This window comes from Ambystoma mexicanum, chromosome 11 (assembly GCF_040938575.1).
Source record: "Ambystoma mexicanum isolate Mex_15411 chromosome 11, UKY_AmexF1_1, whole genome shotgun sequence".
Lineage (NCBI taxonomy): Eukaryota > Metazoa > Chordata > Amphibia > Caudata > Ambystomatidae > Ambystoma > Ambystoma mexicanum.
In genome coordinates this window covers 766027012-766050975 of record NC_090934.1, presented here as the reverse complement: position 1 = coordinate 766050975, position 23964 = coordinate 766027012, and the positions used below count along the sequence as shown (strand labels likewise).

Genomic DNA, 23964 nt, shown 5'->3' with positions numbered 1-23964 from the left:
TGTCTTTGTTATTTGAAAAGTATTTGATTCGATGTGTATATCCTATTGAAACCATCAATGTATTATTGGTACGAAACTGGACTGATGAAGTGTAAAAAGCAGTTGCAAAATGTAATGAATTGTTTTCATAGCTATACATTAATAACTTCCTATTGATTTTGTTCTTTAAAGAAGTGTTTTCTTTCTCTTCAGGAGAAAAACCATATGTATGTACAGTTCCTGGATGTGACAAACGTTTTACTGAATATTCCAGTTTGTATAAACATCACGTGGTACACACACATTCCAAACCATACAACTGTAACCACTGTGGTAAAACATACAAACAGATTTCCACACTTGCCATGCACAAAAGGACAGCGCACAATGACACAGAACCAATAGAAGAAGAACAAGAAGCTTACTTCGATCCTCAGCCAGGTGAGTAATGGGTTGTACTTATATCTGTTTCCGAACTGTTAGTTAAAGAATTGTTTGCTGTGACATATTATTGTGATCTCTGTTGAAGCAAGTCCTTCAATGCTTCCTTATGTGAATCTGTTCATTGCGCACACTCTAATTAATGATCTACTGGTAAACAATGCCTTCTTTTAAATAAACAATCTGGTACTAGTGCTTTGAGTCTGATTTGGTCAAACAGATTCCAGACCAGTTGATTCCCCTTTTCATAAGGAAAACCTAGAGCAGCTGCAGTTGATACTTTTTCTTAATGTTTCATACTTCGTTAGATGTATGTTCCCCCTCATGGCTGCAATGCCCAAGTCCTCAAAGGCACATGTCTCAAATAGTAGGAGCATCACACACCCGTTATTTCATTTGTTGTGTTCACTGGTGAGTTTTACAGCAGAGAGTACTCTCTGGTAGGGATTTAGTCATTCTCTTTCCAAACGTTTTTCAGGCATTTCCCTATACTGCTTTGTACATAAAGCAATTTTGTGTTGGCCCTGTGCTCCACCTCTAATTGTAACTTTGAGATGTCATCCTGCTGCATTTTGCACATTTTAAATTTTTGTGGCAAGTTTCTTTCCAGATTCAAGTTTCCACACTTTGAATCCCTTACAAAGAGTTAGTAACAGCTTTTGTATCTTCCCTTGTTGCCGCACTTATAGTAATAGGCCTGCAGTGTTCCTTCTTTTCAAGGGTAGCCCTTAACTGTCAGACTGACCCCTCGATCTGTTTGTCACCTCCTGTGTGGTGTGGATACTCAGATAATAGATTGATTGTTACTGGTTTATAATCCCTTATTGTCCAGTTCTCTCTTCTTCTGCTACTAATTTAGATGTCTTCTTTTTTTTATTTAAAAAAAAAGCTTTTATTTAACATACTCTGGGTACAGAAGAAATAAGAGCGGCAGACACAGTTCCGAGGATTCTGGTGACAATGGCTTATGTGACACAAATATAACACCTTGAAAAACAAGTCCCAGCTTCCACCACCCCTCCACACCCACACACCAACAACCATTCACCACCCCAGAGACCAAATGGGCTTACAATAATGAAAAATGCTGCAGCACAGGAGGTCTGGAAACAATCTCCGGATACTTCTCTGCAAAGTCAATTAATGGGCTCCAGGCAGAGACATACTTGGCATATCGTCCTTCACACAGAGCCGTAATTTTGTCAGCCACCAAAATGTCCCATATCTTAACCCACCACATTTGGACCACCGCGCCATCAACATACTTACAGTTTCGGGCGAGGGTCAGTTTTGCTGCCAGAAAAAAATGTCAATTAAAGTGCGCATTGAGCCAATAAGGGGAAACCGTCCAGCCTCTGTATCACCCAGAATTACCACCCGTGGATCCATGGGGAGTGAAAGCCCTGTAATGTCCTTTATTTTAGAGAGACCCTCCTTCCAGAAGAGGGTTACCTTCGCACATGACCACACCATATGGAAAAGAGACCCCACCACATCACAACCGCGCCAACAAGCCGTAAAGTCATCTCGAACAATATGGTGCAACCGTTCCGCAGTGAGATACCACCTACAACAAAATTTATATTAGCATTCCCTGTCTGTGACACATCTAGAAGACTTAAGCATCCTACCCCAAATTCTTAACCATGCCTCATCCTCAATGGGTCCCCCCAGGTCATGCTCCCTTTTGGCCATACACAGTAGATGCACAACAGGGTCCCCTGTATCCAATAATTTGTAAAGCTTCGAGATACGATCCTGTGACAAACCCCCTTGTAATGTTAACTCCAGGGCAGATAGTGGCCTGTTAGCCTCTTGCCTTGTGAGTGGGTGAGAAGCCCAATGCCACAGCTGTACATAGCGGAACTGTTCAGTTTCCAGCAGTGTAAAAGTGCGTTTACATTCATCAAACGTCATTGAGCGGCTATCTTTATAGAGCTGATGGAGGTTCGACAAGCCTCCCGGTACCCACTTCCCAAAGACCACCCGGCCGCGGCCAGGCTGGAACCTGAGTTGTCCCATACAGGTGTAAAGTGCCTCATCCCCATAGACACACCCCACCTACGAAGAGCCCTACCCATGTATTAACGTGTAAATTTAGTTGTTAGCTGAAACAGGTTGCCCACCGACTGGGCTTGTTCAATTCATTTCCACTTTGGTTGCAAACTGGGGTCACCCCAGGTAAAGACTTGAAAAGCTGTGCAGAGAGGTTATAGCGAAAGACATCGGGAACCCCCAGGCCACCCACCCCCACCACCCTCAACAGCACCTTCCTAGATAACAGGGCGCGCTTGTTCCCTCAAATGAATTTAGAGATCTTCCCCTGAAGTGCACGAAGATCCGAGTAGGAAATCCTCACTGGCAAAACCGAACACTGGTAAAGCAGGCACAGGATTAGGTTCATCTTGACTACCACAATACGTCCAAACCAAGAAATCTCCTGACATCCCCACCTAATTAGGTCTTCAGCCATTTCCTGAAATAACACAGTGAAATTAGCCCGAAAGACCTCCGAGAACCTGCCAGGGATGCGCACCCCCAGATAGGGGATAGTGTTTTGGGTCCATTGTATTGGAGCAATGGCCCCAATCCCACTCCTCTCATGGGGTCACAACAAAACATCCAACCTGTGTAACTTATCATAATTTATCATGAACCCAGAGGACCCGACCAAATGCATCCAACTCCTGCAGCACTCCAACTAGAGAGGAACAGGAAGTACTTGGCGTAAGCAGGACATCATCTCTATAGATTGACACCTTATAATCTGTCTCCCCCACCAGGATACCCTCTATTGCTCCATTAGCTCTGATTCGGCTAGCAAACGCTTCCATACACAAGGCAAAAATCAACCGGGATAGCGGACAGCCCTGCCTCGTGCCCCTAGTAATTGATAGTCTAGACAACAGCACCCCATTAACCCTCAGGCAGGAAGATTGGTGCTGGTGCATTTCCATTACCCAACTGATAAACCCCGGACCTAACCCAAACCACTCCAACACCCTGCAGAGATACCCCCAGGCCACCCTGTCAAAGGCCTTATGGGCATCCAGTACAACGACACCCACATCTGGCCCCGTGCAACTCCCTACTTCCAGAAGGCTCAGAACCCGCTGCACATTATCCTGAGCACTACAGCCCACAATGAAACCTGTCTGATCACGATCTATAAGGTCAGGAAGGACCTACAATGGGCCAAAACTTTTGACAATTGCTTTGAGTCCATGTTAGTGAGGGTAATGGGGCCATACGAGTCACAAAGTAATGGATTCTTGACTGGTTTGAGAATCAGGACAGTTGTAGAAACCCCCATCGAGGCGGCTACCTTACCAGAGGACCTAAAGGAATGAAAAAGCTCTACCAGGGGAGAACCAGGAACGTGTGAAATGTCTTATAAAAGGGAGCTGTAAATCCATTGGGACCCGGGGCCATGTTCTTCAGGGTCTTCATTGCCCATTACACCTCCCCTGGCAAGATCAGCACCTCCAGAGCTTCCCAATCCTCACAAGACAATCTGGGCAGATGCGCCTCACCCAAGTACTGAACCTGAGCAGCCGCCCGGGGGAGCTCACCTCTAAATATTGCACTAAAGTGAGCTTAAAAAAAAAAAGTTTGTCTGCCTTGCCACACTGCACCACACCCTGCTCATCATGCAGGACTAATACAAAGTTCCAGTTTTGCAGCCTGCGCGGCTTGCCACCAGGAGGCGATTGGCCTGGTTCCCCTTAGCGTAATAATACTGTTTGGTTTCCAGCATTGCCTGGGCAGTTCTGTCAGCCAGGTGCACTTCCAATTTTGTCTTTGCCAACCTGAGCTTGCACAACTCCCTGCGAGACCCCAATCTCTTGTGCTCCTGTTCAACCCGAGCAACCTCCCTCTCCAACCCCACCCTAACCAGCTGCCTCTCTCTAGTTTAAGCCGCAGCCTTACTAATAAGCTCCCCCCTGACTACAGCTTTCATAGCGTCCCACACAATGTCCCGTAAGGGAACAGAGTTACTATTTTCCCTAAAGTAATTGGAGATGACCTCACCCAGCGCTCTAGCCACTGCTGGGTCTCTAAGCACCGGATCATATAACTTCCATGGGCATCTGGGCCTCTCTGTGCCTATCCAACACTAACAAAGGAGCATGATCAGACAGGGTGCGTGTACCTATGTCCACCCCTCGGACGCACAGATACAATGCACTAGGAAGAAGTATGAGATCGAGCCTGGAGAGGCCTCTGTGAACATGTGAATAAAAAGAGAAATCCCTGTTCTCCCCATGTGCCAGCCTCTATGTGTTAGTACATTGATTTCCTTGAGACAGTTCAGAAAATGTGTGGTATCTCTAAGATAAATTGGAATTTTCTGAACCAGTGTTTGCAAAGGTTTGTCAACATAAATCGCTGATGGATCAAATACGCTTTAAAGCCTGGCCGTCTTAAATCAGTACATTTCTCTTTTTTTCATATGAATTCAATTACCATTACATTTCAAGCTGCTATGTATAGAACATCCATTTCATCCAGCTGTATTTTTCCTCCACAGCATCCTCCCCTTCTAATGGATTGTGTCCTCCCACGGATTCATCGTCTTAGATATTTATTCTCTTGCTTTGCAGCTCTCTGAAGCCTTTTCCCCAGCAGAGGGCATTGTGCGCACTGAAGTTGATGGCTGTTGAATCGTCGTCTTCGTGACCGAGCATGATATTGATGCAGGTACAAATGGTGTGCTCAGCGCCCCGTTACCTCAGTTCCTTTTTGCTGCATGCCCAGCACATTACCTGGGAACTTCGCTTCAGAGAAATCCTCTGATGCAGTTATTTTCTTCAAAATTCTATCGAATTTTAGTAGACTTCGTCATCATGTCTACTTAAAAATGTCAGTGATTGCGGTGCAAAAATGTCGCTCAGCGATCCTTACAGAGTTTGTCTGTGGTGCCTCAGCACTGACCATGTTGAGGGGGGATTGCGGCTCATGTGAGGTTATGACACCAAAAGTCTTAAAAGGATAGAGCCTCCAAATTAGCCCTAGGTTGCTCATCTTCAAAGTCCCAAAGTACGACACCGTTGAAGACCCGACAGTATGAGCTTAGCGGCCGATAAATTGCCTGAGCAGGAGAAGAAATAGTTGAAAAAAAACTGTAAGAGATCCCACTTGGGGAGCAACTCCTGTCCTCCTTTGTCCTTGTCGAAGAAAAGAAGAAGAAAGCATTCGTCTATGGACACATCCCCAGTAAGACAAATATGATTCCTGTCTAAATCCGCCTGGGTGGAGAAGTGGGACAAGTTTCTCATCAAAATGATGCAGTTCTTCGAGAAAGCGTGTGAGCGTATTCTTTCTTTCTCTGGGAAGAAGACCTCTGAGCCCACCACACCCAAAAAGGCCAGCACCAACCACCTTGTGCGCCTAAGAGCCCGAGACCTGTGTCAATGGCATCCACGGAAGATATGTTTTTCAATGTTTGAATGGACTCCATCGACGTCACAGATTAAACCATTATAGACAGTCGAGGATCCCTCGAGTTGATTCACTCCAAAATATACTAGGGATTTTATTTCCTCATTTCAGGACATTTTTTATGAGGATCGCGTCCCGGTTCCTTTTGGATTCGGACCATGGTTCTTCCTCAACAGGATAAGGAAAAGAGGTTGTCTGACTTTGCCTCACCCCTGTACGACACAAGTGGCTTGGGCACCGCTCCTGAGGTAGAATTCCCACAGGGATATCCTAGAGCCCATACAAATATGGCATATAGGAAAATGATGGCTAAAGTCGCAGATGCCTTCAGTTTGGGCCCGCCACCTGGCGACATAACGGAATGTGACTTGACTGAAATTCTAGACAAGAGTACAACTGGGGAACCATCCTTCCACTACATAATTCCATTATAAAAAACTCATGGAGCTATGGAAGGCCCCCTGCTCGGGGCCAGCAGTCCACAAGGATTTTGGAAAGAAGTACATACCAGCCTTATGTGACCCAGATTTCCTAACCAGATATCCAGTTCATGATAGTTTGGTAGTACAGGCTGTGACTGTGGGTAATAAGGCAAGCAACCATCCATCCATCTTTACCTCCTGTAGGGATGACCAGCATTAAGACGTTTTAGCAAATAGGCATAATTTAGCAAAACGGCTTTATGTGCTATATTGCCTCGGGCAATATAGCACATAAAGCTGTTAATGCTTCATGTGCACTGTGAAAATACACACATACCCTTTGGTCTGTGATAGTTGAGGCAGCTGAATACATCCCTGAGGGTGAAATGAGGATGGAAAAAAAGCAATCTGCCAATCCCTGCAGTCAAGACTCGACACGCCCCATTGTGGCCAGAGATCTATGGCAGCCAGTTCTGTCAGTGGAAGATTCGCCTGGCTGAGAAAATAAGAATTCTCGCAAGACGTCAAAGCAAAGCTGCTTGACATGCCCTTTGATGGCTCACACCTTTTTGGAAAAAAGGCAGATGACAGCCTTGAAAAATTGTAGGCGTCCAAGGCTGCAGAAAAATCCTTAGGTGTGGCAATAAGGCAGCCTGCTCAACCTTCCTCTCAGTGCAAGAGCAAACCTTTTTATTATTATAATTGTGGACAAAAAGGTAAACAGCCTGCCGCTCATCAAGGACAAGGTCAGAGATGTTTTTCTTGACCCTCCAGAGGTAGGTAGAGGAGGCATGACACAGACCGCTTCCGCATCTGTCCCATCCAGTGTGGCCCCTGCTGCAAAACCTCTTTAATGACTTCTGCCACACTACGCCGGTAGGGTGTGGGGGCATCTGTCAAACTATTCGCAGGAATGGTGCACCATTTCTTCAGACGCATGGGTGCTTCAGATAGTTTCCCAAAGTTACTGCTTCCTATTTTCAAAGCGCCCTCTGGATTGGCCCCCACTTGCCAGAGCAGCCCCTGTTGCTTTCAGACTAAATGCTCTATTCTGGGGAAGGGCGCCATAGAGTTGGTACCTATTCAGGAGAGGAACATGGGGTGGTACTCCCACAATTATTTGGTCCCAAAGGATGGACGAAGGTCTGCGACCCATCTTGGACCTGAAGTGTTTGAATAAGTTCCTCAGAAAAGACAAATTCAAGATGGTAACACTCTCGCAGATCCTCCAAGCCCTAGAAATTCAGGATTGGTTGGTGTCACTCGACCTCCATGACGCTTACTTCCATGTGACGATCCATCCAATGTACAGGAAGTACCTGAGGTTTGTCATAGGCAACACTCACTACCAGTTTCGAGTTCTGCCTTTCGGGCTTACTTCAGTCTCAAGGGTCTTCGCCAAGCTGTTGCCGGTAGTGCCACCCAGTCTCAGGAAAGGAGGGATACATGTCTTTGCCTACCTGGACAATTGGTTAGTCAGGGAATGGCCTCTGATCAAGCCCTGGATCATCTCAATCGTACCTGTCACCTCCTCCACAATCTGGGCTTCTCCCTCATTTTAAAGAAGTCCCAGCTGACACCTTCGCAAATGCTCCAGTTCATCAGAGCCGTCCCGGATTCTTCCTTGGACAAGGCGTTTCCTCACGAGGCGAGGGTTGTACACATCCTGCAGAAGGTCACCAAATTCCAGAACGCCCAATATTTGCCAGCCCTAGACCTCCTATGGTTGCTCAGCCTCATAGCATCCTGCATTTTCCTGGTGCCAGAGGCTTGGCTGAGAATGAGATCGCTGCAATGGGCCCTCAGATCCCAGTAGTCGCAGTTCTGAGCTAGTATGATGGACTTAATTCAAGTCCCAATCAGAGTACTCTGGCCTTGTCAAGAGGGAACGTAAACCCCTCTAAACCAGGGGTTGGGAGGCCTAACTGGGAGAAATCCAGAACCAGTCTTAAATAGCAATCCTCAGGACTTCCAAACTACCAGTGCCCTACACCAGAAGTGAAAGAGAGCGCCAGCCGAACAAGAGGTTTACAGCAACCAACAGAGCCGCACAACTCTCCCCAACGCTGGCAGAGACACAACACCACTGGCAGTCTGCCCGCTAGAGCACCAGGGACTAAAGTCAGGGATACAAGCCCCACCAACTATGCAACCGCCCTTTGGGGCAACGAACAAAGCCCTTGAACCGAAACTCAAACACTTACCCTTTATGGCCGCCATTGTTGTTTTGTGGTAGACCCTTATTTGTACTCTTGGCACTATACAACATATCCTGGGTGGGGAAGACAGTGCCAGATGTGCCTGGGACAGTGCCACTCTTTCTCAATGTCCCACTCTATAGCACTGAGATACCACCAGACCCAGTACTGCTCAATTTATGTATTTATTTTTTACATTTGTATAGCGCGCAGGCAGCCCAAGGGCATTGTGGCGCTGTTACTTGCAGACAACTTAGTTACATTATGCATAAGTTACAGATTGGGTACATAGGCGTAACATATAATATTCATAGAGGCGTACACAGGTCAGGTATACATATGGCGGGTGTACATGAGACAGTAGAGAATCAAGCAAACAGGGTGGTTTTCAAGGTTTTGCGGAAGGTGGTCAGAGAAGGTTCAGCTCGCAGGGCAGTGGGGAGGGCATTCCAGTGTAGGGCTGCAAGGTAGGGGAAACTGGCACCCCTGCTCTTGCTTTTTTTACCCTGGGTACAGTGAGTAGGTTGGCGTAGGGGTCCTGGTTGGTCTTGAGGACATGGCCGGGTGGATCCTTTGTGCCAGGTAGGCTGGTGCTGCAGAGTGGATGCATTTGTGGGTGAGGGTCAAGGTTTTGAAGATGATCCTCTCTTTTATAGGTCGCCAGTGGGAGGCTCTTCTGGCAGTAGATATATGCTCTCTTTTGGAGATGCCTTGTGCTGCGCGGAGGGCGTTGTTTTGAGTGACTTGCAGTTTCTCAAGGTTTTTTGTGGAGGTCCCTAGGAAGAGGACATTGCAGTAGTCCAGCCGTGATCCCGTGATAGCCCTAGCTATGTTTGTGCAGGTGTCGCTGGAGAGGTAGGGTCTAACTGCATTGAGGAGTTTGGCCTGGTAGTCAGCTGAGGAGGCAATGGCGTTCACCTGTCTGGTCATGGACAGATTGGAGTCAATGGTTTACCGCTCACAGCTCTTTGCACAATACTGCCAACATGCGACTCGCCTCTGTTGTAATCCATTTTTCAGTTCCTACTAACCATGCCAGCACAGTAGCAATGAGCACAAGCTTATTTTGCCTGTTAAAATCAACATCGGTAGCAGTCCAGAGAAAGAGTAGAGGATGAGATGAGGGTTACGTAAACTTAGGGGTGGAGTTCAAGAACAGAAATGAAAGTCTTCACCAAAGCCACACTTGCTGAAGCAACGGGCCTATTATTATTATTATGTTTTCTTAATATTGTTGTTAGGGTATTTGAGCGCGGACCTAGCTTCAGGAAGCAACAGAGTCCTGTACAAGTTTTAGGGGGAAGAACATGGTGACGGAAGCAGAGATAAAAGGGAGTGGGGAGCTAACAATGGGGTACGGGGAGAGTAAGCAATTTGGCAGCAAGAGATCTACAAGCAACCAGGGTAGAAAACTGGGTGAGGGGCATATTTCCCAGTCTTAGGTTAGGAGTGGAGGGTGTGTGGACCTAGGTGTTAGGGAGGGGGAGGCTATTCCTTAAAGAGGAGGGTCTAAAGCTCCTTCCTGAAGAGAAGGGAAGCAGTTGGGGGGTGAGTCTGTTGTTGATTGGGAGAAGGTTCCATAATCTCAGAATGTAGACAAAGAAGGCCTGTCTTCTGGGTCCTTCCTTCCTGCACTGGTGGAGTTGAAGTCTGCACTTCTCCAGCATGGGGTCTGGCATGGATTCACATGCTCATGAATATTCCCCGTCGTCAGGCTGGGAATCCTCGGTAAAGAAAAAACCAGTATCAGTTTCGTTTCTGATCTGTCTTTCGTAGTAATAACCAATCACTGGTCTCTGCGTCATACTGACCACAGCCAATGACTGCCCTCTACCTAAGCACCGCCTCTGGCAGCCATCTTCAGATTTTTACCGCACGTTCATGTGTTGGGATCCTCGTGCTATTGCTCTCGAGCGTTAGTGCTATTTTTTCGCGCTTTTTCACAAAAACTTCGATTCTTTCGGTCAAAAGAGCCTCAAGCTCCACCGATCCTACATCCGATCAACGGGGACCCGTGTCGGATTCATCTGTGCCCCTCAAGGGTGAAGATTTCGTCGAGCTACACTTCGGAGGACTCCAGAAGCTTCTCAGGCCCGGTCTCGGAGATGGCCCAGGAGAAGGGAAGCTCGACGCCCGGAAAGCTGTTCAGGGCCTGCCCTGGATGCCAGCTGCAGAACGTCTTCAAGGAGGACGAACACTCTTTCTGCCTTTACTGCCTTCATGGGGACAAGACGCACGTGGAGAAGGACTGTGCGTTTTGCGGCAACATGTCGGAACGGACCATGAAGGACCGCCATCAACGTCTCGCCAGCTGGCTGGAGGGTAAGAGCCCGTCTGGCGAGAAGAAGAAGAAATCTGAGCGGTCTTCTAAGACCTTTGAGGGCGCCCCGGCGACGGGGGCCCAACATAAGGCCAAGCACCGCGAGTCCGCTGGCACCGGGAGCGCCGAACGGTCGGGCTCTACGGGCGCCAGGCAGGGCGCACCCTCCCCGGCACCATCAACCACGAGCCAACGCTCTGGGTCGGGTAAGAGGAAGGCCGAGCACCCGGCGAAGCTCCTGGAGAGACCCCGGTCGAGCTCTAAGGCAGAGGAGGAGCGTGGCAGTGCCCCCTCCCTCAAGGATAAGGCGGTGAGCGCACCTAAGGTGGTGAAGGCCTTGATCCATTCGACCAAGCCCTCTATCGAAACGGTCGCGGCGGCCCTGGCCCAGCCTGTGGAGGCTGCACCAGTGGTGGCGGCCTCGGGGCCCAGAATCTCCCTGCCTCCTCGGAGGGAGTCTTCTTTCGTGCCCATCGATAGGACCCCCGTGAAACCCTCCGTGGGGAAGAAGGGGGGGCAGGGCGTCGTCGTAGATTCGGCCTCAACCTCAGAAGAGGAACTGATCGAGGTCTTAAGCCACGGCCTAGGCGTGGAACAAGACCAGCCCGTCGGAATGGGCCCCGACGCAGGTGACGACGACGACATCGTCGAGGATACCGACGGGGCCCCTGCTCGCCCGTCGGATTCCCCTCTGCCAGCGCCGCAAGACAACTCAGCGGCCATTTTGTTGGCTATACAGTCCTTATGCTCCGAGATAAGGACGAGACTACCGTTACCGACGGAGGAACCTCTCCCGTCGGGGGATCCAGAACCGGGACCTTCTGGTGTTCCCCCTACCAAGAAAAGAAGGATCCATCCACCGCCTCCTTTTCAACCGTCGCGCCCCGTCCAGCCCTCCTCCCCGTCCACCCGAGGGGATGATACGGGGACTGACACGGCAGCGACGGGTACGGACGACGAGGCATACGACGAGGATTTTCCGTCGTCGCCTCCCACCAGGGCTTCTCCGCCCGACGAGATTGGATCGTTCCACTCAATGATCGCCAGGGCATCCGAGCTTTTACAACTCTGCCCTGAGGAGAAGAAAAAGGAAGGCTTCCTTTACCAACGGCGCGAGACCAAGAGGAAGACGGTCCTCGCAGTGCCTCTGTTGGACGACATTTGGGATGAGGGCCTTTCCCTCCTCAAGAACCCTTCCACGACGCCAGCGAAAAGAGACCGGTACGAGAAAAAGTACCGGGTCCCGGACTCGGCCCCCCTATGCCTCCGGGCGCAGCCTACCCCGGACTCCGTCGTCTCCGCGGCAGCCAGGAAGAAAGCGGGGGGGGGTGCGGCCTCCACGTCGACTTCCCCGCCGGACGGCGAGGGAAAGAAATTGGATGCCATGGGACGCAGAGTCATCTCGTCGGCGGCGACGACGATTAAAGCGGCCAACGCCTTGGCTATCGTGGCCCGCTACGACAGGGAACTCTGGTACAAGATAGCTCCCCTGCTGGATTTTCTGCCGGACGACAAGAGGGCGGAGGCCCTTGAGATCCTGCAGGAAGGTGAGGTGGCCTCGGACCACGCCATCACCGTGGCGACGGACATCGCCGACACTGGGTTCCGCCAGATGGGCAACGGCGTTTGCCTTCGACGTCGCGGATGGCTCAAGGCTACGGACTTTCGGCAGGACGTCCAGACCAGGGTCCTGGACATGCCCTTCGACGGGAACAACCTGTTTGGGAAGACAGTGGACGATTCCCTTCAGGCCATCAAGGCGGATACTGAGACGGCCCGGGCCCTTGGAGTACTGCAGCAACGGCGGACGCCCTTTCGGAGCGGCGGAGGCAAGGGCGCCTCCAAAGGTTCCGGCGGCGGTTTCGCTTCCTACCGTCAAGCGGCCCGCTCGTCGTCGCAAGAGGCCTACAGAGGACGAGGCAAGTCTGGCGGACCCCGCCGTCGTCGCCAAGGAGGCCAAGGCGGCAAGGCCGCGTCCAAGCAGGATTGAACCGGCCGTGGGGTCGGGCCCCCACCGAAGCACCCCGGTGGGAGGCCGGCTGGCGGGCTTCGTCAGCGTGTGGGAGTCCATCTCCACCGACCGTTTGGGTGCTGGACGCCCTGGCCCGGGGCCACGCGCTCGAGTTTCAAAGAAGGTGCCCGCGCGTCCCCCCCGTGGCCAGGAAAGAACTTCACGTCCCTCAACTTCTCCTGGAGGTAAAGGCGATGCTCAGAAAGGGCGCCATCGAACTCGTCCCAAAGAGGCTTCGGGGCTCCGGAGTCTACTCGCGTTACTTCCTCGTGAAGAAGAAGACGGGAGGATGGCGCCCCATCCTGGACCTGCGACGCCTGAACAAGTTCATCAAGGCGCAGAAGTTCCGGATGGTCACCCTCCAGCACGTCCTGGGTCAGCTGGAGGAAGGAGACTTCCTATCGTCGTTGGATTTGGAGGATGCCTACTTCCACATTCCCATCCTAAAGGGGCACCGAAAATTCCTCAGATTCGTGGTCCAAGGGCGTCATTACCAGTTCAAAGCCCTTCCCTTCGGACTGCGGTCGGCACCCAGGGTTTTCACCAAGTGCCTCGCACCGGTGGCGGCGCAGCTGCGCCGCGAGGGGATTCACGTCTACCCCTACCTGGACGACTGGCTCATCCGCGCCAAGACGAGGGAGCTCGCCGTGGTCCACACGGCAAGGACCGTCCAACTCCTCACGGACCTGGGATTCTCCGTGAACTACGCCAAATCCCACCTGGTGCCCGCGCAAGTCGCACTGTTTCTGGGAGCGAGGCTCGACACAGTGTCCCTTCTGGCCTCCCCGTCGGAGGAGAGGACCAGGACCATCTTGGGCAAGGTGCAACGGATGTTGGTGGCCGACGCGGCCAAGGTGAGGTCCATCAAGTCCCTCCTCGGGATGATGTCTTCCTGCATCTACCTCATTCCCATGTGCAGGCTCCGGATGCGCCCGTTGCAAGAGTTCCTGGATGCGCGCTGGATCCAGACGACGGGAAGCTTCGAGGAAAGGATCAAGCTCGACGAGAGTTTCCGACGAGCGATACGGTGGTGGGGCACCCGCGCGCATCTGACGGCGGGCATGGACTTCCAGACCCCAGCCCACCAGGTGACTGTGACCACGGATGCCTCCCTAGAAGGGTGGGGAGCGCACACCGAAAATCTGCACGCAAGGGGACTCTGGCTCCCGACGGAGAAGTCCCTGCATATCAACGTCCTGGAGCTCCGTGCAGTGTTTTGGGCCCTCAGGTCCTTCCTTCCGTCCCTCAAGGGCAAGGTGGTGAGGATCTTCACCGACAACACCACCACCATGTTTTACATCAGGAAACAGGGCGGAACCAGGTCCCCAGCGCTGTCCAAGGAGGCGCAGGACCTGTGGCATTGGGCCGTCGCCCAAGGGATTCTTCTGGTGCCGTTTCATCTGGCAGGGATAAAAAACACCATCGCCGACTCACTCAGCAGGGAGCTGCGCTCGTGCCACGAGTGGGAACTACGGCAGGATCTGGTGGATCGCCTCTTCCGACGGTGGGGCACACCCCAGATCGACCTGTTCGCGACGGCGACGAACACCAAGTGCCGGAGGTTCGCCAGCAGGTTTCCCCAGACGAGGAGCATGGGCGATGCTTTCTCGTTCCCCTGGGAGGGCCTGTTCCTCTACGCGTTCCCTCCCTTGCCTCTGCTAATCCGGCTCGTCAACCAGCTCAAGAGGTCACGGTGCAGGATGATCCTCGTCGCACCTGCGTGGCCGAGGCAGATATGGTTCCCGGACCTTCTGGACTTGTCGGCGTCCCCGCCAATCAAGCTGCCGGCGGACGCGGATCTACTCTCCAGGGAAGGAGGCGCCATCCTCCACCACGACCCGAAGTCGCTGAACTTGCAGGCCTGGCTCCTGCAGCGCTAGAGTTTGGAGGATACGACATACCGGCCGATTGCAGAGAGGTTCTTGCAAAGGCCAGGGCGTCCTCGACTCTTAAATGCTACGGACACAAATGGAAGAGGTTCTCTGTCTGGTGCCACGCACAGAAGATTAACCCTCTACGGATTACGGCTCCCCAAGTGCTGCCGTACCTGTTGACGCTGGCCAAAGCTGGTCTGGCACACGCGTCCATCAAGATTCATCTTGCTGCGATCTCCCGATACACCAGAACCACGGGCCGGACGTCCTTGTGGTCTCATCGTCTGGTGAAAGAGTTCATGAAGGGACTGTTCAGATCGTTCCCGCCGGTGAAGGCTCCGGCCCCGGCGTGGGAGCTCAACGTGGTGCTGACCAAACTCATGGGACCTCCGTTCGAGCCTCTGCACTCGGCCCCGTTGAAGTTTCTATCGTGGAAAACAGCTTTTCTCGTGGCCATCACCTCCGCACGACGAGTGGGAGAGATCCAGGCCCTTTCCTGCAAGGCCCCGTACTTGACTTTCCACGACACGAGGGTAGTGCTCAGGACGCACCCCTCCTTCATGCCCAAGGTACCGTCGGACTTTCATCTCAACGAACCCTTGGTGTTACCTGTGTTCTTCCCGTCGCCTTCGTCGCCGGCTGAGAGGACTTTGCACTCGCTGGATGTAGCTAGAGCGCTGAAGTTCTACGTGGACCGCACGAAAGGTTTTCGGAAGACGTCACAACTCTTTGTGAACTTTGGACCTGTCAATCAGGGGAAGGCTCTCTCGAAGGCTTCCATCTCCAGATGGCTCTCCGGCTGTATCATGTACTGTCACCGGTTGGCAAACCGACCGCTGCCTGGCCGTCCGAGAGCCCATTCCACCAGAGCGATCGCAGCTACCACGGCGTTCCTATCTGGTGTGCCCCTGCTGGACATATGCAGGGCTGCTACGTGGAGGTCGACGCACACCTTCACGAAATTCTACTGCGTCGACCGGGATTCCAGGGAGGAGTCCAGGGTCGGCCAAGCAGTGCTGCGCAACCTGTTCGCCTGAGGTGAGCCTGGTGAGGAGGTAAGATGCTTAATGTTGAGTTGATGTGATGCTTAATGTTGAGCCTTTGCCACCTCCCGTGGTTGTGCATGTGTGTACTGCTATGTATTCTTTATTCATGAGCATGTGAATCCATGCCAGACCCCATGCTGGAGAAGGAACAAGTTACTTACCTGTAACTGTTGTTCTCCAGCATGGGTCTGGCATGGATTCACATGCGAACCCTCCCGCCTACCCCTCTGCGGCTCTTCACTTGGTCATACTGCCACTTCACGTGCTTCCAAATCTGAAGATGGCTGCCAGAGGCGGTGCTTAGGTAGAGGGCAGTCATTGGCTGTGGTCAGTATGACGCAGAGACCAGTGATTGGTTATTACTACGAAAGACAGATCAGAAACGAAACTGATACTGGTTTTTTCTTTACCGAGGATTCCCAGCCTGACGACGGGGAATATTCATGAGCATGTGAATCCATGCCAGACCCATGCTGGAGAACAACAGTTACAGGTAAGTAACTTGTTCCATGTCTTTACTTTGGGTGGATCTTATTGCACTGGAGATGCCAAGTTTCTTAGTGAGGTAGCTTGTGGACATTTAGGCAACAGCCTTGTAAATGACACAGAAGGGTTTGAAGATGAAACATGCTTAGAGCGGGAGGTAGTGCAGTTCGGTGAGAGTCGGGGTGATGTGATCAAATTTGATGAGTCGTGTTACAGCACGCATGACACATCTCAGGGTTGCCGCAGTAGTCGCCTGAGCGCCTTATAAAACAGCATTGTCATCATCCAGGTGTGGGAGGGCTAAGGCTTGGACAGCAGATCTGAAGTAGTTTTCTGGGAAGTAGCATTTGATTTATTTTTTGCAGGAGAGAAAGTTGGTACCAGGCTGTTTGTGTCTCCCCTGCTATGTGGTGTTTGAAGAAGAGATGTCTGTCTATGTCGAACTCAAGAGACTTGAAGCAGGTGACCAGCTGAAGCCCTTGAGGTACATAGCACAGAGCCAGGTTGGGGTGTCTGGTGGTGGTGTTCCACACTAGGCATTCAGCCTTAGAGTGATTGAGCTTCAGCTAAGCACTGGAGATCCAGAACTGGATCAATATGAGGCCGGCTTTGAGCATGTGGATGTCTTCGATGGAGGATATCTTGAGGTAGAGCTGTGTGTCACCTGCGTATTGGTGGATGTGGATTTTGTGTGGAGCCAGGAGGATTCTGAGAGGTTCTATGTAAAGATTAAAGATCACGTGGGAGAGGATGGATCCTTGCGGCACTCCACAGGTAATGAATATTGTTGGTTATCTAGAATAATCCATTTCGACAAACTGGAAATGGTTAGCAAGGCAGGATTTGAACCAGCTAAGGACAATCTCGCTGATCCCCATGTGGCGATGTAGAATGTTGGTGAATGTCTGGTGGTCTACTGTGCCGAATGTTGCTGAGAGATCAAGGAGAACGAGAAGGCAAGAATGGCCATCAGGGATTTTAAGGCCATTTCTGTGCTGTATCCGAGTCTGAACCCAGATTAGTAGGACTGAAGAAGGTTGTTTGCTTTGATGTGTTGCATGGATACTGCTTTATCAAGGATCTTGCCTTGGAAGGGAAGGTGGGTGATGGGGGGGGGCAGTGCTACGGTCATCGGGGACCAGCGTTTGTTTCTTGAGAAGCTGGAGATTTGTTTAGTCGAAGGGAAGGTGCATTCAGTTAGGGAGCCATTGATGATTGTGCGGTAAAGGAGGAGTGCTTCAGTCGGAATGGTCTTGATTATGGAAGTAGGTAGGATGTCATCCACATACAGTATGGCCTTAAGGAATGCTACAGTGGCAGTGAGCTCTTCCATAGTGAGTGTCTTGAAAGTTGTCCAAGTAGTTGTGTTTTTGTGAGATGGGATGTGTAGTGTGCTGTCACTTGTGGCATTGGTGTCTGTCTTTGTGGATCGTGCTGATCTTTTTGTTGAAGAAAGAGTTTATGGCAGTGGATATTTTGATGGAGAGCAGTACGGGTGGGTCAGGATGCAGTGCTTGACGGCTTGGAAGAAGGCTCTGCTTTCATTGTTTGCCTTGGCTATTGTGTTTTGTTTTAGTAGTAATTGGCCTTGGTGGTGGTGATCAGTCATCTGCGTGTAGCACAAAGTTCCTATTTCAGGGCAAAATTGGACGTACTACAGGATTTTGTCCAATTCTTTTCTTGTTTTCTGATGGTTCTAACGATTCACAGGATCTCGTCACTTCTCCCCAGAGATGAGCACTTTTCTGTGAGGCTACGGAGGTGAGCCCGCTACGCAACATTCCCCCTAGGGGTAGTGGTAAGCGGAACCTCACCAGAAGAGACTCCCCTCTTGGCGACAAGGACTCCTGTTCGTCAAGGAACTTCCTAAATCCCTCTATGAAGAACCATTGAAACGATCAAGGCTTCAGGAGAAACATCCCCACAAGTCAATGTTTGTTATTGTAAGTTCATACCAACTCACCATCAGACAACCAACCATACTGAGAAGAAGAGGACACCAGAAATAAAGATTACCCAGTGATAGGCAGCCAACCATATTGGGACTAAGAAGATTGAGCGAGTGAGGAAGAATGCCCATAAGAGAGACAAAGGACTATGGTACTATGCTGGGGAGGGACCCGTACTTCCCCTTAAAAACAGAAGAAGGACCAACGTATGTTGTTGGTGGAACCCAGGAGACGGAACTCCTTCTCATTGTAACCCCAGCTCCCGCTTTTCCTCTCACTCTGGCTGTCCCCCTTGGGCCCTCTTCCTTCGCCTTCCTGTGAGGCAAAATACTTTGGAGTCATCTTCTATTCCACTCTCTCCTTCTCTCCTCACATCACGGACCTTGCCAAGAAGGCCCACTACCAGCTGCACCTCATCAGATGTAATTTTCCTTTTGTCACTTTCACCCAGACGTTCACTGTCTCCAGAGCCCTGGTTCTCTCTAGGCTGGACTACTGCAACAGCCTCTTTTTCAATCCACCTTCCTCTACTCTCCGCCCTCTGCAACTAATCCAGAACAGGACTGCGAAACTAATCCTTGGCCTCAAGCACAGGGACTGTATCTCTGCAGCCCTGAAATCTCTCCACTGGCTCCTGGTGGCTGCAAGGCTCAAGTTCAAGACCCTCTGCATCATCCACAAGGCTTTTTGGGGCCGGGGCCCGCACTACATCCAACTCTCTCTTCCAAAATACCTTCCGTCTTGAGCCCTTCGCTTAGCTACCTCCAACTCTCTGAGGTTCAGATGCTTCTCCAGGCAGAGAGTGGGGGATAGATCTCTCTCCTCCGCAGGTGCTTCCCTCTGGAATGGCCTCCCTGCCCCTCTCAAACTTAAGCCAGACCGCCTGAAGTTCTGGAAGCAGCCCAAGATCTTCCTTTTCTCCTCTGCTTTTTCTTGCTCCCTCCCCTGCTGACCTGACAGTCCGCTGCGCCGACTGGTTGCTTTGCTACCCTCAGAGTCTCACTGGTTACCAGCTCCACCATGATCAGTCTCCCCTGCACTGCCTCTGGGCCCACCGCGCGCTTGGGGGCTGTAACTCTACAGTCCCTTGCCTGCTTACACTTACCCAGAGCTGCGCTGCCCTGGCTGCACTTACTAGGAGCAAACCTGCCTGCACTGATTGCACTTCCCCGTTCCCTCTCCCTGCACTTCCCCCTTCACTTTGCGTTGTTGCACTTGCACAATCTGAATGGCACAAGGCCAGGTAAAATAGTTATTCTTGTCCTCCCTCTGTCTTCCCTCCCTTGTTTTGTCGCGCCTAGAAACACTTGTGTACTGGTGCGTTATAAATTACTTATCATATCATATATCAGGAGGTTTAAAGCTGGTGAGGGACCAGAGAGCCACGGGAGGTATTCGCCTGAGAGGACGCCATCAGCCATGATACAGAAGTAGCACAGAGAGGGCAGAGAGCCAAACTGTGTATGCCCAAGAACGTGGATCAAGGCAGTGGTGTGACCCTGAAGAGTTGGACAGACAGGTCCTCAAGCAACGCCAAGACCAAAACTGGAAAGGCTCTGCGGAGCCGCACACAGGAGCTGGAAGAGAGAAGACGTGCTAGACACTCACAATATACAAAAGGCAGCATGACCCCACAGTAAGAACCGGTGATGCCAATCCATCATAATTGAGGTAACAAGAGTGGCAGGAGACCCGGGAGGGGAATACGGCAGTTAGAGCCTCAGGGGACTAATCATACTCGTCCCAGTGGTTGTGAATACCTTACAGAAAGTAAAAAGTACACAGGGACACATCATATTAATTCCAGTGGTTCTAAATACCTTGAGGAAAGTGAGGAATATAAAGGGGCTCGTAATACTCATCCCAGTGGTTGTGAATACCTTGAAGAAAGTGAAGAATATAAGGGGACTCGTCATACTCGTTTCAGTGGTTGTGAATACCCTAAAAGTGAAAAAAGGACTCGTCATACTCGTCCCAGTGGTTGGGAATACCTTAAAGGAGGAGAAGGACAGTGTATCAACTCCACAAAGTGTTTGAAGTTTAATCCAAAGATAGAAAGCCATCCATAGACACTGCAGGAATCTGAAAGCAGGTCTCGCAAAATCCTCTCGCCTACTCGCATTGGCGTGTCATTTTTTGAAAGGCCGTATAACTTTGACTCAACCGGGCAGGCGAGCATCTTTAGGAAATCCTTTTTTTGTTTCAGTAAATCAATTGTACTGCCCATTAAGGCCACTAGTTGGCATTTTAATGTAGTAATAGGACTGGTGTGAATAGTCTTTGTCAGGGTTGTACTACTTTGAATTCCCCTCCCAGCAGTAGCTAACCCTCCCGAAATTTGGCAATACTTTGCAACAGGCCCCAGTTACATTTGTCGTGTCCATCATTGGGAAAATAAATCAAATAAAATAGATAACAAACGATATTGAGTTTCAAACAATGCTGTTTTCTGCAGTTTCTATGACCAAGTATATTTTAGCCTGTGCTTTTCTTTCTGTCAAAAAATTGTCTCCTGAAGGAGGACTATATGCTGGCACTCCATTCTGGAAATTTCTCCAGGATACGCTTTCTCTCAGCTGGGATATTAATTTAGTACATTCAAGGGGATTCATTTCAAATCTGCTAACCCATAATCTGGAAGAAATGTCATCCTAATCGCTAGTGAAAGGTTTCTAAAAAGGATTTACCAGAGATAAGTTGGTTTGCAACATCTATGGCATTGATCGGGCTAAACCCTGCGTTAGCGAGTTTTTTTGGCAGAAAGTGTTCGATTCCATTGGTTCACTGTGTACCTGTGGGGCAAGCCCCCTACTTCCCCTTTACTTAATAGAGTAACTGCAAAACACATTTGAGAACACAAAACTATCCAGTAACAGTGAGTGAACTTAGAGCAAATGCTCCTGAAACGCCTTATTATACATATGTGTTGGGGAGAATTCTCATAAATGGCTGATTTCCCTTACATAATGAGTCCCTCAGCAGCTTTGCTGGATTTCTAGGGTTTATTTTTTTCACCTGGTGAGAGTGTGAGCCTTTTTCCCACTCTTACATGTGTTTTGCTGTGTGTGTTTTTACCATTTGTGTGATCTTGGGCTCTTGAGCCTCACCTACTCCATGAGCATCATTTTTATGTGTTACACAGCACCTTCAGTGCAGTGACACAGGGTTGTCTTTTAGACTGACTCCATTTTTCTGGGACTGACTACTGTCTCCCAGAAACATGTAAAGTTGCCATTAACTTTATGTAGTCTCTTTAAACCACAGACCCAGTACACCCCATTTTACATGGAGTATTGGAAAGGGTTAATTCTTATCCCTTTTTGTCTGTTTCTCTTGGAGCACTGCTTCGCGCCCTTTTCATCAAGACTTGGCTGGTGGCAGTGGTAACTAACCTATTTTTCATACCACGGTTATCTTATATAACCATGGTATTGTTTTAGGCTATTATGTTAGCCTCGAAAATTAACCTGCTTGACCAAATAGATTTTATTTCGGCTCCGGCTGGGTTTAGTCGCCATTTCTTTTTGTTAAAGTCTTTCTCGTGTTTTACTCTGCGAGCCAAACCAGGTTTGGTCCCTTTGTTTGCCGTCTTTTCGCGGGCTTCTGCACAGAAGCCCTCCTTAAGGCACCTGAAAGTCTGGCTAGGCAGGATGTGAGGGAGGGGTCTTAGGACCCCTGCCATGGGTTCCCTTGGTAATCCAAGTCGCACTCCTGTTTGATTGGCTGGGTGACTGTCCTTGCCGGGACAGCCGCCCTGCTGTGTGATTGACAGCCAAGCTGTGTGAATGGGGGAAAACTGCATAAAAAGCAGGTCTCTGGGACTGGAAAGGCAGAGTCGCCACTGGAACAAAAGAACCAACGACGAGCTGACAGAAGAGGACCCCTACAACGACTGAACCGCCTGGTGAAGCCCTGCTGCAGGTCCGAATCTTCAGAATCCGATGACGGAGACGATCCGCCAGGAAACAACTTACCTTGAGCTGGTCGGACCAACCAGTTTGCCCAAACTTCAAGCCAGGACCCCTCCTCTGGTCAAATTCGCTGTACAGAGCTACAGTGGGCCGGATAGCCAGGAAGGTCCGACCCTGCTTGGGTTTTAAGGAGCGCACCTTTTATTTGTTGCTTTGCTCTGCTGCTGGTTTCTTCCCTGGGTAGTGCAGGACCCTCCAGTCTTCCTACTTCTTGTCAGTCCGAAAGTTGCTTCAGGAACCGTGAGCCTGCAGGAACTACCAGGAACGTCCGCCTCAGCTACAGCTTCTTCTCTGTTTTAAGGTACTGTGCAAATCCGGTTGTTTGTTTCGCTCAGCCGCGGTGAAAGTGTTTGAAATCTTTCTCCAAACCGAGGGCTTGTCCTTCTCTTCTCTTTGAACTAGCTTTTCTGCCAACCAACCTCGTCCGGAATCTGTGGCACAAACTTTACCGCAAACTACCCTGAACCGTGTGATCTTGAGCAAAAGACTTTTGACCCATTGACTTTGGCCCTAAGCCTTTTCTACCTGATTCTATCACTGAAGTTCCTCTTGCTCAATTGTCCTGACTTACTTACCTGTTGGTGTGGTTCAATTTCTATTAACTTTGTTTTTGCCTCCCTTTTAAATTGCTGGAGTGCCATTTTGCTCCCACTTCATTTTGTGAGCTTAGATTGTCTGGTACTTATTGGGAGTGGTGTGGTGTATTAAGAGTGTGATTTTTAAACTGCTTACAATAGTGTAATGTTATACAACTGAAGAGTGAAGACCTTGAGTCAGTGTTTGCCTGAATCATAGTAATTGCTGTCCTTTGTGTAACTATTTGATACTGCTCACTTACTCTTGAGATAAGTCTGGCTGCTCAGCCATTGCTACCACTTTAACTGTGTATTACAGGCTTGTACCAAAGGTGAATTTGTACTGACACTTGTAGTCTTAATTGTGTGTGGTGTTCCCAAAGGGTACTGCATTTAATTTTGCCTAACAATATGGAAGGCCAAAATAGGGGCAATCTGCATGGTCTTTTATGGGGAACATTAGGTAAGCAGCATGTGAATCAAAATCCAAAAGGAAACTTGACAGAATGCAACTGGAGCAAAGGAATCTGTGTTAGTCTGCACTGCGTTAGACTGTTAACTGAAGGGCATCCGTTCCCTTCTTGCAGCTGCCCAAAGTTGGGTTATGTTCATTCTTGTTGGAATTAATTCTGGAAGACCGCCCTTATTTCTGCTCTGGCTGAGTGGCTTCAAGTGCACGTTGTGAGGGGTCAGCAATGTGAGGCAGACAACGTTTTGATGATTGTTCAAAACATGCCATTTTATTAAAATATAAATGATATTGAATGTCTCACTATCCCTACTCTAAGGATTTCCCTGCCTAGCAAAACTAAAGGGAAACACTCGAACACAGGATGTCTGGCCCTCACACTTAAACATCAAATACACAAAGCAAATATATAGCACTTCATATACATCAACAACAATATGTACAGTTTCTTGATAACCTCTCAATAACCTGGGCGAGCTCCCTTTCCCAGGATTCAAAATAAATTTGGCTCCAATGTTCAACAAAAAGAAACAAGGAAACCCATGTAGGTGATAAAGTCTCAGTTCAGTTCTTGATGTTTCAACGTCAAGGTAAAGTTTTGTTAATCGAAGTTCCAATAGCGCATCTTTTCTCCTTCTTGAAATAAGGACGTTCCACTTCCTCAAACCAGCACCAATAGTATTCCCAGCCACGATGCTTTGCCACCACTTCCAGTAATCCAAGAAGACTTGCCACAGTTCAAAAGAAAGAAATACAACTTCTGTAATAGTTAGTGAAACAC

At 49.9% G+C, this 23964-nt stretch overlaps 1 protein-coding gene across 4 annotated transcripts in view; it reads left to right on the top strand.

Annotated features, from left to right (window-relative positions):
• ZNF143 (zinc finger protein 143) overlaps positions 1-23964 on the top strand; it is a 1779064-nt gene that overhangs the window by 1473011 nt on the left and 282089 nt on the right. For all 4 annotated transcript variants that reach the window (XM_069623666.1, XM_069623668.1, XM_069623669.1 and 1 more), the window contains one exon: positions 193-420. In XM_069623666.1, coding sequence (XP_069479767.1) covers positions 193-420 — 228 coding nt within the window. The remainder of the gene's footprint in view (positions 1-192; positions 421-23964) is intronic.